A 15,494-nucleotide genomic window follows, 5' to 3' on the forward strand; every position below is an offset into this window, starting at 1 on the left:
TTCAATTTAGTTTCGCGCGGCCACGTTTAATTTGTGTCTTGATTCGTGGGTAATACGCGGCCACAACCCCGCCGCGTATGCTCCCCGACGCGGGTAGCCGCGATCGCGCCTGGAGGTGACTTGCCTTCGTTCCCGTCGCCCCCGTGTCGTCGATCGTCGCATTCGAACGCCTGCCTCGATTACGCGGCATTAGGGAGCGAACGACCACTCGATTACATCACGTTTCCATACAAACATCCTACAGCACCACGGTAATTTCATTTCAGACGACAACCGAGACCTGAACGATCATCCCGAGGATGACATGAAGAGACAGAGAAGCTACAACGGCGACCAGCTGTACTCGAACGTACGTATTCGACGACGAATGCTCTTCCTGCTCGACTTCATTTTTAAGGAATCCTTGACTGTGTCCTTGACCTGGTGTTCGATCGACGATATACAAGTTTTCTGACAATTTAATAGAAACTTTGCGATCATTTTCCATTGTCCATACGTTGCGAAACTCTCCGTATGAAACAACGGGAAGCTTCGACGCCGTAATTCGCGCACGCTCGAAGATGAAAGAGCAAGGAAGAGTCGAGGATACCAGGTCAACACCTAAGTCAATCTAAATCGTTCGTCGAGAACAAGCAGCCCGTTCTCCCGACACTCGAACTTTGCCTCGAGCATCCGCCTTCTGTTGCAGCTGTGGTCGAGTAAATGGAGCATCAAGGACGAGCACAAGCTCCTGAGCGAGCTCGGTGGCGGAGGCGGTGGCGGTGGTACCGGTGGCACGAACGGCGCTGGAACCGGCGGCACGAACGGCACTGGAACCGGCGGCGGAGGCGGAGGTGGCGGTGGCGGAGGTTACTACGAACACGGAGGATTCCCCGGGAACGCTATTGCCACCTCCGCCGAGCTGTACGACTCCCTGGGCACCATCAGCACGATGACGCAGGCGCAAACGCCCCATCTCTACACCCCGCCCATAGGGGGCACCATAGGTGAGCGGCTCGTTCTCTCTCTTTTCACCCTGCTGCACCCTCCTTTCCGTCATCCCTTCTTCGCACAAAATCCCGGACAGTGTGTGCACCACAACCTCTTGTATATAATACTCGTGTACCATCGAGCCCCTTTGCGTCGACCTACCAAACCACCGTCGATCCCTCCTTCTTCCATTCTACGATTCCTTCTCTCCGTCTTCTCTCTCTCCCTCTCTCTCTCTCTCTCTCTCCACCTCTGGCTCTTCCTCGTCCTACCCTCTTCCCTGTACGCTTATTATTGCGGCTTACGTCTTGCTTTGCATACCCATATCGGCTAAATACATGGCTTTAATAATGCATGAGCTGTGCTGAGCAGCGGCAACGGCGCCAGAAGAGGTGGCGGAACGCTCCACTCGGTGGTTTCTCTCGGTGTTCTCTGCTTAGGGGTGTACCATCTTACTTCGGGGCTATCCCACTCGTCCACCCCGTCTTTTTCGTTCACTCGAACCACTTTCGCTTACGACACCTGCAAACAGAGCTCGCGTAGGCTGGTGATGGAAAATTCTGTTCGTTCTCTTCTCTTCTTTTCTTGTCTTCGTACCATCGAGTCCAGAGTCCTCTGGATCGTTCTCTCGTTTCTATCGTTCTCTCGCCGTTCAACGACGGCCGATCAACGGCGGAACGTATCGCTGGAAACGGTATCGAAAAGTAACCCTCGACGAGTTACACGCTCACACGTTCGCAACACACTCGGAGAACTTTCTCAAGCGGGCACGTGTTGCGAGCAACTCGGTCACGCTGCGGCGCGAGTTCTTTTTCATTCGGTGCTTTTCGGAATGGACGAACCGAGGCGTGTAACGGCCGCTTCATCTCATGAAATTCAATCGAGGATCTTCGGCCGAGATCGAAGAATTTTTGAAGGACGACGCGACCGGGCCAAGTCGATTCCACGGCTTGCTGGCTCGCCGTTAATATGTACGAGGACCAGCGTCTCGGTGGAGAGACTCTCGGACGGAGTTCGCGAAAGATGCTCCCACCCCGTAACACCGGTTCGAAAGTCTTCGCAACTATAACCTAAATTCTCGCCCGACCTTTCGTCGACGAACGTGCGGAGGCGTTTTCAAAAGGTTGAGGTGCTCGGGTTTGTCAACGTCGAGAGCGAGTTTTCGCGAGTCGCGCGATGTACAACGTTCCGCCTTGATCGTCAGCCGTCGATTAAAAAAATCACAATAACAGAAAAATGGGGATCCCTTACTAGCAGGTGGTACTTTGACGCCGCTCGCGCCACTGACGATGCAAGAAATAAAATTTAGCCAAACATTGGACGGGGCTAACGTGTCTCCTTACCACACCACCGGTGAGTTCGCCACCTCTTTAATTTTCTTGCGCTCGCGTCCATTTGCTAACAACTGCGCGCCTCCGGCGTGAAATTCAAAGCCTCGGATATACGCGTCTCCAAACTAACGCAACGAAGTAACCAGCAACCGCCCCCGAGAAGGAACTATACCGAAGTCTGGTCCGTGAGGGTTGTTTTCACCCCCACTGAACGAAAAGAAATGCGCGTCGAATATTCATGGCTGACTTACGAATCTGATACGTTTCGTTAAAAAAACAGCGATTTCGGTATAGCCCCTTGTAGAAGGTGCTACAATATTTCCACCCCCGGAACAAGCTTCAGGTATCGAAAATAACTATATCTGGCGTTCTGCACTAAGGAACTGCATCGAAAGTTCGAGGTTTGGTTCAATTTGCCACGTCGCGAAGTCGAAAATAGCGTAAACGTAGCCAGTTTTCCCTTATCGAAGAATCTTGCCGACACCAAACCCCTCGAAGAACCAGACCGCGTCGCGCGTCGTTGCGTTTCAGCGACGGATCGCGTAACGACCCCCCCCCACGACGAATTCCATACGATCACCGTCCCGACGCCCATGGTTCCAAAGACAATTTAATTAAGCTTTAGACGTAAGGCGCTGATCGTTAGCTAGTGCTTGACTCGAATGTCGTGTTGTTGTTGTGCATGGCCATAGCAGAGAGCGGTACCGTCGCAGTGGCGTACGTAGGGGTGGGGGCCGGTGGGGGCGAGCAAAGTCCCCCGATTTCGTTGCAGAACGAGACAAACGCCACCCCCGCGGCCCCCAACACCCCCGGAGGGGATCCCGGACTGACGGTCTTGCAGCCGCCAGTTTCTCAACCCCAAGTAGCGTCTGCGATACCGCCGTACTCCACGATGCTCCCCAGTTTCGGACACTACGCCACCGGTGAGTACCAGCGGACAGCCTCTTCCTTTATCAAAGATAAACGCACCTTGTGACCTTCCGCGGGATCGTTGGGTCACGCAGAGGGTAAGTCAGAGCCCTGCGAGGACGTTCTGACTTACCCAGCTTCGCAGCCAGCCGAGTAGATAACGGCAAGCTGTTTGGATACCCTTTGCATTTCGATCCGGACCAAACTCGCTCGAAATCGACGTTCGCGGGGTGCTCGGAACAAGGTGATTCAAAAATGCGTAGATTTACGATATAGAGTTACGATAGCTTCTAGCTTAAGAACATCTTCTTCGACACCTCGCGGATGATCTGTCTCGCAATTTATCGAAGCATCAAAAGTAGAGTCGCATTTTAAAACTCTCCAACCCTGAAACTACCCCCCGGGAATCGGCATTCTAACCTGACGATGATCGATATTTGTTTAGGTGGTGGCGACTACGCGTACAGCGCAGCGTATTCTCAATACTCGAGCGCACCTTACAGTGGCTATGGTTATGGAGCAGCGACAAGCGGGTTGCTCAGTAAGTAAACAGTGAGTATGAGTGCCGATTAGGTTAGGGTCAACGAAATGTCGAGTGCTAACTCATCGATGGGTTAATCCGGTCGTGAATCGAGCGCGCGAACTCCGTTGTCTTGGCTGAATCGCGCTTGGCGGTTAATTGAAAAACGCCGGTACAGTTGGATCGGACTTTCTAAAACTGAAGAAACCCACGGCTATTTTATTACGATTCAAGGTATCGCGGATAAGATCGGACCTAGCAAAAAGCTCGCGGAATCGTGGACAGGGGGGCCGGTTTTAAAGTAGCCACGACTCGATGCCCGGCTTTCATAATGGACGATTGCGGCGCGTTTCGTAGATCGCGATACCCACCTCCGGGTGAAATGCGCGTATTCGGCGCATAAGAATGAACGGAATAATAAACAATTTTTTATCGGGCACGCGATACGTTGTTAGCCCGTTCCTTGTGACGTAACGACGTGTCCGAGCTCGACACCGATGGAACCGAAGTTTCGCAGCCGCGACTTTACATTTTCCCCTTTCTAGAACGCCGTTTCGCAACGCGACGCGAACGTGTTATCATCGACGATCCAGAAATTGAAATAATCTCGTAAATATCGTCGCCGGGCGAGCAATCGAAAACGGTCTCGCGCGTAAAGGGTAGAGTGGATGTAACGAACTCCTCGAGGCGCACTCGAGCGGTATTTAAAGCGATTCCCTCGCGAGCGTAGGCAACCATATTTGTTTGTCGCCTTTCGTTACAGACCCGAAATGCCTGCCGCCTTCGGTGCGCGCAGGCTCTTAATATGCTACAGACGAAACAAAATCAACTGGCCGTTCGAGGCCACCGAGGGATACGCCATCATCGAGCAGAGACACAACCTGATGCGTCGTAAAAGTAGGTGTCTCATCTGGCGTGTTGATTTTGTCTCGTCGAGGGGCGACGGAAAGGTACACTCCTGGACGAAAAGACAATCTGCGTGCGGTATCGTCGAGTTCTCAAGCATGCTACGAGTTATACAAATACTTTTGGTCCACGAGTGTATCGCAGAATACATCCCCGAGCGTTTCGCATCGATCGTTCGAATCAAATTTTGCCCATCTCTGGCGTCTCTCAGCTCGATACGCGAGATCGAGCAACGACGCGTTCGAAACTAAAAGATCTTGGCTTGTTTCGCAGACTCCACGTACTATTATTGCAACGGGGATACGCTGGCGTCTTCCCACAACAATTCGCAGCAGGGCGGCGGATGCAACAACGGTGGCCCAGAGAACAGCCCGGACGTGGCCAGTCGGTCGCCTTTAGCGGCTACCAGGGCGAGTAGCGGTGCGAGCGCGGCTTCGCCGACCGGAAGCGCGTGTACCAAGACGGAGCACTCTTCCACGCCGACGGATCTTTATCTGGCCTGATCGGTCTGTGGTCCTGGTCGACAACTCCGGGCGGAATGTTTCCCTGAACCGAGGGGAACGGCAACCAATGACGATGGACGCCATATCACGAAGAACCACGCTGAAATTAAGCAATGATCTCTTTATCGGCTCGAGAACGAACAAACACCGATCGTAACGCAGCAAGAAACGTGGATAATTCCCATTGAAAGCGCGAAGAACGAGACGAACTGGCCAGACACCGTTCGAATTCGATGATCGGCGTGCTGTAAAGCGTCGAACGTGGAAAATTCGCGTCGATCGTCGATGCGACAGTTCCGAGAGAGATATAGACTTCGATATCGTACTCGATCGCAAACTTCAAAGTCGTTGACGCCGAGGCATCGAGTTCGCGATCGTTATCGGGGATCGCGGTTAGAAATCGTCGCCAGCGGGGAATACCTGCATCGGTGGTTTCCTTCTCGTCCGAAAAGACTGTAAACTTCGCCGATATCGATCGTTTCGTTCGCGACTTTAACCCTTTGACGGTAGAAGCGTCGACCGTCGAAGGGTTAAACGAACGTTAGCGACTCCGACGAGTGTCTGGATCAGGATTCCCGCGGCCCTTGCCGACAGTGTCGGTACTCTTGTAGAGTGCGCGTAACCGTAGGTAGTTTAATTTAACGATCCTCAGTTAGCATAATTTCTACATGATGCCCGCGATCGGTCGTCCACTGAAATGTGGCCGCGTATTTCCCGCGTGTTTTCCGTGAAACGAAATCGCGAGCCACGGGAATGCGTACAGACACATTTGCCACCGACGCCGCGTTAGAACGTGTACATATATAAAGTGAAAAAAAAAAAATATATATATATATATATAAATATACATATACCCGTGTAAACAGACAGCATCGACTGCCCAGAAAAGGCAAGTTCTTTCTCCTAATAAGCACGACGACCCTCTCCCTATCCTTCCGACACCCCATCTCCCACCAAGTGACGTATAGTATACATATTAGATATAGCCGATAAGTTTATTGAGATTTTTAAATCAGGAATCGACGTAACGATCGCTACTGTTAAGGATATTATATATATTTTTTGTAGAAACCAAAGACCACAAACGGGATTGCCGAATGAAAATTGCGTGCGTCGCGTAGCTACGACGGAGACAGAGTTTTACGACGACTCAGCGCGACGTTTCAAGAAGAGGACACCGAAACGCGTATGCGGATCGAAAAGTGAATTAAACAGGGTTACAGTCCGAATACGCCCGGTAGGTTACAGTGAAACCGTTCTTGCTGGAGGTTCAACCCTTTGACCACCAGGACGAACTACTTCAGGGTAACGTACTCGATTTATCGGATCGTAGTCCCGTCTGGTTCGTCCTCCGATCCACGTGAGCGTTCCAGAGTCCTCCCTCGTTAGATGTAAATAAATAAACGCGGGTTTGCGAGCGACGCGTGCAGGGGGGCAACGAGCGAATGCATATCGAGAATCGGGAAAGCGTGAAAGGCGAAAACGAAATCGAGCGATGCACGCGAGTCGCCGGCGATCGATCCGCGCCGAGGGTAATGGCGCGAGCACGGCGTAAAAAGGAGTTACCTTCGGTGGGAGCTGCGTGCGTCCGCCGATCGCAAATCGTCCGTGGGCCATTGCGGGCGCGTAACGATCGTTGTAACTGCGGCATCGATTTCACGAACAGGAGCGAGCGGACTCTTCCTCGACGGTCGCTCGTGCTCGCGTTCCGTCCAACGGCTTCGCCACTCTCGCGCCGCGGAAGTCGAGTCGCTTCCGGCTTCGCGTCGTGCGGAACGCTCGAAAAAGGTAAAAAAAAAAAAAAAAAAAATAAGAAATATCGCGAAACCGTAATTAACGACTGGCCGCGGGTAACATAATGAGAAGTTACGTGCTCGCAAACTCTCGGTGATTAACGGGCAAAAATGATAATTTGTAACCTTAATAAGGAAATTAACGCGCGAGCGTCCGGAACGTTTGATTTCCCGTGGACGACATACGATGCGCTCGCGCTACCAATCGAGATGCTAGTCTCGAACGTGTACCGTATTTTATTCGAGGTTCCCGCGGTTAATGTCAATCGAGATCGTTTATTTATCGATCCGTTTCTCGTTTTAATTTAATATTTATTCGATAGTAACGAAATTCTGTGCCCGCGCGGTATACAAATGTAAGTAGTGCAATGAAAACGTCGAAACGGCTATGTTAATTAACGATTTTCGTAATCATCGCGATAATGTAGAAACGGCCGCCTCGCGCGCAGAGGATTATCAACGTATCGCGTCTCGCTTGAGAAATTCACCGTGAAATGGGTTTCCTACCACGATTCGCTCGCATCACAGTTATCTCATAATTAACGAATTATTTTCGAGCGCACCTCGCGTGAACGATAAAAGCCCGATAACGCGAAACTTCTCCCAGTTTTATTTCTCCCGCATTGTTTTAATCGCATTTCATTCCGATGGAATTCATTCAGAACGTTTAATAGACGATTCGCGCGGTCTTTCACCTTCGAGTTTTGTACTTTAGTTGCAGGGAGTACCGATAAGTATTTCAAACGAAAGTTAACCCCTGAACGATTTCAAGGGCGGAGAATGATTTGATGCGAGCAGTTGCAGAGGAAATACGGCGCGGTCGATCCGAAGCGTGCTCTTAATGAATCTTCGAATTTTCCTTTCCACGCAGTAACCGGTCGCTTCGAGCAGTCTACCATCGTTCCGCGTATAGGAGAATCAGTATCTCGATCCGTTCTCATCGTCGCGCAATCGATATTCAAGAATTGTATAGTTGCGAGTCGTAAAACCGCGGGCAGAAAGAACGGGGGCATGGAAAGCGACGGGAGGGAGAGGAAGACAGAGAGAAGGAATCCACGATCTCTGGAAATTTCGTGGCGATTCGAGCGTTGACGATTTTTCCTCGAGCTTGGGGAAGCGTCTCTCTTGGCTCTTCTCGTTTCGCGTCTGGCGTTCAAAAATGTTTTATCTGGGAAATATACATACGTCGGGATTGTAATTGACTATTGCGTACTTCACATTGTTACTCTATTACTATTACCACAACGACGATGTTTATTAACGATTATTATTATTCTATTTGCTATTATCGCTACTTTTCATTATTGTCACGATTATTATTATTATTATAATTATTATTCTATTATCATTATTATTATTATTATTATTATATTATTATTATTTAATGCCTTTATTATTTATTAATTGTAACGACGACCTATGTGTAATAAGTTTTGCCAAAGAAACCCACCGAAAGAGCAATATCGCGTGAATGTTTTCTCCGTGCCTCCATAAGATGGAGGCGGATTTTAAAACGTAAGCGAGAAAGTTAGGGAAAGCACGTCGACGACGACGTAGCCGCGAACGAAAATTAGCGTCAACGCGAGAGGAAGCGCTTTACGCGCAGCATTCAAACGAAGGGGATCTGCTCCCCGCGACAATTGCGAGAAACGTGCGAAATCAGAGACTTCGGCTTGGATGCTGCGCCCCGCGAACATTTTTCTTTTCATCGAAACAATAAACGAACGGTTCTGTCTATCTTTTTTAATTTTTATTTCGTGTTCCGTAACCCCGTGTGATATTCTTGTTCCGTGCGCCGCTCTTGCCGAGTCTCGCTGTTGATACTTGCAAACAAAACTCTGTACATCCTTTTTAAATAAATATGAGGTTTATATGAAACTCGTCCCACAATTCACTTACTCACATTTTTCCAGGATAAAGGAAACGCACTGATTCCCTCTAAGCACGATTCACGGGGCGTTTAACCCTCTTTCCCTACGATTCACATTTCATGTTCCACACGTGGACGAGTGGAAGGACAGACTTTTCGTTACAACAGAATAGAATTGATTATCGAAGACCCGCGTCGCGTACAAGTAATGTAGATTCGCGTCGAAATCTTAAATAAAGAATCGTTATTGTCAAAGTAATCGAAAAACGAAATATTGTCTAACGGTACTATAGGTTGAAAATAAAGTATGCCACAATCGATGTATCGATGTATTTCATTTCCTGTCTATAGGATGCGCGTTTACAATGTGTCTTATTTTAAACTAGAAACGTCGGACTATGTTATAAGGAGTAGAAATTTAAAAATCCCGCTTAGAATCGATCGCGGGGAAAATAAAGTGCGCCATCTACCATGCAACACGTGAACCCAGAGGATATTTTCCGTCGTACCATCGGTAGAATACGCTCGAAAGATAACCTTTGGTCGCATGATCGACGAATAGCAATGCAGATTCCTTCCTTACGCGTTGATGATAGGGCGCTCGAACAGTTCAATTTCTTCTCATCGAGCATTTATTTCACTCTTGTAAATAGTTGCAATAGGCGGTATACAATCTTGTAAAAAATTATTTATCTTAAGTATTTCGTACCGTCGAACTTGCGAACGTTTTGTACAAAAGGAATTGTACTTCGTGTATTGATGCTTAGATGATCTGTTAATAGTTACATTAAATATAGGTTCTACGGCATAGGTAACAGGACCTTATTAAAAGTAATTGTATATCTTGACTTTTCACTTTTTGTAAACGTAACTCTCGGCACCTCCTCGTCCAAAACCTGCAACGCAAGAAATGTTTCAATAACATAATTCACTTCAACTAACAAATTTTTACACCTTTTCACGTTTCAGTTACTCGTAAAGCTGTTACACAAAGCACGCTTTCAAGACAGAAAAAGAAAAGGTTTGGTAGAGATAGGACTGAACGAAGACGACCAAGTTGTTCCTTACCTCCAGGACCAAAGAGGGTGGAGTAGCACGGATGATTGCAGTACGGTTTGCCCTCGTGCTCCGCATGGCTGCCCGGCGTCAAAGTTTTGTTGCACTTTTCGCAACGCAAACAGGCGCCGTGCCAGTCCTTCCCCAAAGAGGTCTTCCTCTCGGCTGCGACAAACAAAGAGATCCACGCGTGAGTCGTCCGCGCACTTTCGGTTCGTTTCGTTCTCCCGTGTCGCAAAAATCGATTCGCCGTTTGTTCTCGATACCTCCAATCGAGCCATACGATTCACCGAGTGAAATGGAAACGAGGAAATCGTTACGTTCGATCGGACCTATTCCCGTGGCCTCGATCTACCCCGGTAAAGCCGTACGTGGCTGCGTCCCACATAAAGAAGCCCGAAAGAAATTTGATCAACTCCACATTATACGGAACGCGAACTGTTCGATAACGATCGTTTATTAATATCAAGCCTTCGTGTTTCGACGTCGAAAAGACTGAAAACGGTCGGACGACATCGACGAGACCGTATCGATCGCGACAGACAATCGCGACACGCTCGCTGACTTCGTTTGGATATCTTCTCCCTTTCTCGTCGGCGAGCCAAGCAAAATGCAGAAACATCCCCATCCGGGACTCGTCGCGTGATCATTGCCGCGCCGGAGACGACGAGAACGAGAACAACGACACCGACTCCTCCGTCGCCTCCTCCATTAGCAATTTCGTAATTATAAAATTGAATGGTTGATTCCCTGTGGACGGGATCCGCGGCTCTTATTCATCGCAGGCGCGAACGCGAAACACCCCGTGGACCGTTAGCGAGACCACGTCGACAAAAAGCGAACCGACGTCTCTTTAGAAAACATATCGCGACGCCGCACCCGGCCCGTTAAGAATTCCCACGCGTAGTCGTCGCGGGCCATAGGAATTTCGCGAATAATCGCGACACGCGTCGGAGAAGCTCGCTCGCTGATACCTTTTGTTTGGTCGGTTGATTAACCGAAAACCATCTCGATTCGAGAGAAACGGAATGATTACAGTCAGCGACAGAAAGAAAGCACGCCTGCGATATCAATTTCGTCGTTTCGTGGTATCTATAGGGGTGTGCTATGAATCTCGATGCGGGTGAATCCTGAAGGGAGGGAAACTAAGAGGCTCTCCTGCGACCAAGAGTGTATATCCTTCGATGGTGTTTGAGTCTTCAACGAAAGGAAACTCGTCGAACGAGACATCCAGTTAGCAAGGGTAGCGCGAACCGCGGACTCGCGATTTCCTATTCGGCGTCTATGCACGTCGCGCACGCCTGGCCGGAAAGTCGACAAAAGGCCGCGACGAAATCAGAGGAGCACGAGTGTACCTTTTTTTTCTTCGGTGCGTCGCGGTGAGTCATGCCATTACGGCATATCAAACCTCGCGGGGAAGACAAAAAAGGCACGGTCGACCGGTGGCGGGCCGGTGGTTGGCATTCAAACGTTCCTCCGCGTCTAAGAAGGAGCACAAAGGACGCTGGTGCCAGCGAGGGGAATTGGAAAATGACGAGGAGCGGAGAGACACAAGGGGTCTAAAGGGGTCGACAGCAGCCGCGGGGAGGAGCGGAGGGGCTGATGCGCGCTCGGGTCGAAGAGAGAGAGAAATAGTGGAAACGTAGCCGCGAAATAAGCAAGAACCGAGGGAAAAAGTAAGAGAGGCGAAAGAGGGAACGGGAACGTAGAATGGAGCCGGGAAGGAAAGAGAGGGTGGAGGCAGGAAGGGTACGCATAAAGGGCCATTAGTTAATTAACTCCTAATTATCTGGCGGCGGAGAAGCGAGTGCATAATCGTCAAGCATCGGTGCTGTGCAGTGGTAGCGCGAAAAGGCAGACAGCGGTGTGCACGGATCGTTGCGCTCGGGCGCCAAACAATCGGCGGCTGCTGATTGCATAGGCTTGGAACACCATCCCCTGGTCTTTCCTTGCTTCCCTTTTCCGCCTTCTTTTTCCTTTATTTCATTGGTAGACCGTTTTCCACCCCCGCCGCCCACTCTTCCTCTCCTCTTCGCAACCGTCGATCCGCCTGCCACCCATCCAGCCGCAAAAGGCCCCTGAAAACCTCCTCGTCGTGGGCTCGCTACCATCGGCATCCTAACCGTGGAGGCTCGCGAAGGTCCGGAGAGGTCGAGGTCCAGGGAACGAGGAGACGGCTGTTCATTCTCTCTTCGAGCCTCCTCATTCTTCTCCCGCGCCTTCGTTCGCCACCGCGACCCGGCTATTCTTCCGCAAACCTGTTTCCACTCTGTTCTTCTTATTATTACCCCTATGTCCCCTTCTCTTCTACGGCTCCTTGCTGCCGCTGGCGCTGTCCCTGTCGCTGGACACTTTATCGTTGTTGCTTTCGACGCAACGCGACCCGGTACGGTATCCTCGACTCCGTTTCGGCCTCTCGTTTCCTCTTTCGTGCCTCGAAGAACGGACATTCGGCGAAACGACCGAATCGGCCGTTTCATCGGTTGCGCGACTCGTTAGGAACGTCGCCTTTTCGCTGGAACGTGGGAGATCGAGGACCGATTTTCCGCGCGGAAAGGCGATTCCGTTCGTGAATCGCTTCGCACGCGTATCGGAAAATGGTCAGAGATATCGTTGAGACAGTGAAGCGTTTGAAACTCGAAGACCCACGCGTAGATGCATCGAACGCGATAACGTTGATACGCCGACGATATTCGTTCGCTCGTTAAACATCGTACCAACGTGTCCAACTCGATGGAAAATTCTACGGAAGAATTCGTCGGTAGAACCTCGTCGGCGTGCAACGTCTACCTTTCGTCGTAATTTCTTTCTCATTCGAAAGAAATCGCCGATCCATGAGATCGAAGAAGAACTCGAGATTTCTCTTGTTTCGCCGGAAAAAATGCAGAACCGTCCAAGATCAATCGCTCGTCGTCCGAAAGGAGTAGAACCTCCTTTTTGGTCGGGTCTCGTCGAGCATTTGCAACAATTTACGCGGATAATACCAAACGAAGTACGAGGCTTCTTCGTCGGATGCTAAGAAATCATTTAAGCGTGGTTTGTTTCGAAGCTTTCGGTCTTCGTGTTCTCAAAGGGTCGGGGATCTCTTGCGACCGGCTCGAAAAGCTTCCTCCAGCTTTGCGGCGAACATTGCCGTGGAATACTCGCTCGAAAACAAAGAAAACGCAAGGGTAAAAGCTGCGAGTGCCTTCTTCGCGAGGGCGCTTTCTCGTTTCGTCGGTAGCGCGTGTTTCGTCTTCGGCGAGGAAGCTTCAAAAGTTACTTTGCTAGCGCGTCCGAAAGCTATAGATACGGCTTGCATCCGTCAAAGAAGCGCGTCGACTTTTAATTACATGTATCGCTATCCGAAGAGCCGTGATTAACCAGAGAGAAACGCAAAAATGGCCCAGTCATGAAACCTTTCGCGGCAAACGATGCATCGGAGGACTGTTTACGTTTCGAACGAAGGACTAGCAAAGTATCGAACCCAGGACTAACCCGATGGAGGAGCAGCGTTCTTTCCTCGGCTTGCCCTCGCGGTGGAAATCGCATACAGATTAAACCGCGCGCGCGGAGAGGAGCTTAGAGGCCGATGACCTTCCTCTTTCGAACTTTTTTCCGCGATACAAGAAAAAGAGTGTCGTCCTCCCCGATTTCGCCCCTCGCCACGGCATCCGTTTCTCGCACGCCTACTTGGGCCGATCTGAAAGCCCATATTCGTAATCGGCAGCGGCAGGAAGAGCAAGCCGCGCATTCAGAAAAATCCGCTTTCAGCGCTAATAGTGCTTTAACGGCCGTCTAAAAGGCCGCTCGAAAGAGGAAGCGCGCAATTAAAAGCGATCCTCTCTGAATACGAAGCTTCTGCGCGCGCGCATCGAAGGGAACGCGCTATCGTTCCAGCTTCTCTGCTTCCGTTTATCTGCGTGCCGAAGGGGAAGCGCGGCGCGCAATTGGCCACCGATAAAGTTATCGCGACCCCGACGGCTCGCTGAAACCTCGACGAAGTCGTTTCGCGACCCTCGCCAAATCGACGCAGATAAGGAAAAAAGAAAATGCGAACTCGCGACGGTAACCGTTTGCGAACGGAGTTACCCGTGGAAATTATTCGTAGCAGACTCGACACTTTTATTTTAAACTAGAAAATCGCAGGATTGTCTCCAATCGCAGCAACCTCCACGTGGTGAGACGACAATAGCGAGCTAATATTTGAAAGTGAATTGTCCTGTACATACAAACAAGCAAAAAAACAAATTTTACCTCTTTATAATATCAGTATAGATTACCAGTAAACACGTGAGCAAAAAGTGCATCGATATCGTTGATAATAAGCGTGCAACCTTCGCGTTTCGAATACGCTTAAAAATATATTATAAGGTGATTCGTACGAACAAAATCGATTTTTTGCCTATGCTTCGGAGAATCAACGGATAAGATACGATAATATCTTAAAGACCCTTAATCGTATCTATCATACTTTTATGTTGTGACAGTCATACGGATCGATATAGCGATGATTGTATACGATAATATTAATTCTCACGATCCAAAGTTCTATTAATGTACGTAAAGTACACATATAGATCCAAGCAATCATCAAAGAGAACGGGGTACCGAGGTTCGTGAGAATTGGATCGGAAAGTGGTAGCGGAATTCTCGACCACGGTGTATAGTCCGTTGTATAAAATTTCCTTTCCGGCGATTGCTGTGTTACATGTCGTCAGCGTTGCGCTGATCGCACACAGCGGAACGAGGCTGACATAATATTTGTCAAGGTAGACCGCGAGGTCGCGCAATGACATCATCGGTGTCGTCATTCGATACACGACAGTTTTGCGACGAAAACGCGCAAATCGCGCGACACACATTCCCTATGACGAGATATGATCGATTGCGATTATTCCCTATCGCAGATTCGATCATCGCTGGTGCGAAAAGGTGCAAGCGAAATCGAGCACGGCTTTAACGATTACCGATCAACGTATTTCTTGTTTATCCTTTAACAGTAACTGACGCAAACTAACTGTTATTAAAGCGAAATTACGCGTCTATTTAAACGAATGCGAAAACCCTGAAATTCGTTTCTAATACAAAGAATCTTTAGAAATTTTGGTTGATCGAGTAACGAGAAACACTTAAGAGACTACCACTGTCCCTTGGTTTTGATCTAGTCTACGGCAAACCTGAGCAGCTCCGAATCCCTCGTAAACTCTATAAGGTGTTGGTCTTCGAAATGAAAACGGATTTCGTTTGCTCACCGAAATACACCGGTTTGTCGCACTTCGGGCAGTTAGGCATGTTCAAGCCTCGCGAACACTTCTTTCGATCGGGAGCACGTCTGTTCGAGCGACGAAGAAGATCCTCTCGGGAGCGTGGTCAAGCGCGTACTGGGCCCCTAGTACGAGTTCTGCAAGGTAACGCGATACTCTCCGGTTGATTGGGCGTGTGTACGCGAGTTAACGCCAGCTCGACGTGTGCGTGCTTGGAACTGGCATCCACCGTGTGTGCGTGGTTCGAGCTGGTGCACCTGAACTAGCGAAGAGGGTCCCTCTGTGCCGTCGTGCCGGTGACTGGTAACGGTTGCAAGAGCAGACTTCTTCGCTCGACGAAATCGTTCCTCGCCGATGGTCGAGGCGAACCGATCCCGTTATCCATTGTTGA

At 49.7% G+C, this 15,494-nt stretch overlaps 2 protein-coding genes across 9 annotated transcripts in view; one reads left to right on the forward strand and one right to left on the reverse strand.

Moving 5' to 3' along the window:
• The window catches only part of LOC128889402 (paired box protein Pax-5-like), a 114,550-nt gene extending 105,741 nt beyond the window's left edge, over window positions 1-8,809 (forward strand). For 2 of the 8 annotated variants that reach the window (XM_054147010.1, XM_054147016.1), the window contains 6 exons: window positions 267-349; window positions 689-986; window positions 2,224-2,322; window positions 2,993-3,223; window positions 3,655-3,750; window positions 4,909-8,809. In XM_054147010.1, coding sequence (XP_054002985.1) covers window positions 267-349; window positions 689-986; window positions 2,224-2,322; window positions 2,993-3,223; window positions 3,655-3,750; window positions 4,909-5,138 — 1,037 coding nt within the window. In that variant the 3' untranslated portion in view covers window positions 5,139-8,809. Of the gene's footprint in view, window positions 1-266; window positions 350-688; window positions 987-2,223; window positions 2,323-2,992; window positions 3,224-3,654; window positions 3,762-4,908 lie in introns of all 8 variants that reach the window. The other 6 variants (XM_054147017.1, XM_054147011.1, XM_054147012.1 and 3 more) reach the window with 6 other exon arrangements.
• Window positions 8,810-9,415: 606 nt separating this feature from the next.
• Window positions 9,416-15,291, reverse strand: LOC128889443 (cysteine-rich protein 1-like). Its single transcript, XM_054147086.1, has 3 exons — window positions 15,092-15,291; window positions 9,870-10,022; window positions 9,416-9,697 (listed from the first exon to the last, which is right to left on the reverse strand). The coding sequence occupies exons 1-3, from the start codon at window positions 15,129-15,131 to the stop codon at window positions 9,654-9,656; spliced, it is 237 nt and encodes a 78-aa protein (XP_054003061.1). The 5' UTR covers window positions 15,132-15,291; the 3' UTR covers window positions 9,416-9,653.
• Window positions 15,292-15,494: the final 203 nt, after the last annotated feature.

This window comes from Hylaeus anthracinus, unplaced genomic scaffold (assembly GCF_026225885.1).
Source record: "Hylaeus anthracinus isolate JK02 unplaced genomic scaffold, UHH_iyHylAnth1.0_haploid 11997, whole genome shotgun sequence".
Lineage (NCBI taxonomy): Eukaryota > Metazoa > Arthropoda > Insecta > Hymenoptera > Colletidae > Hylaeus > Hylaeus anthracinus.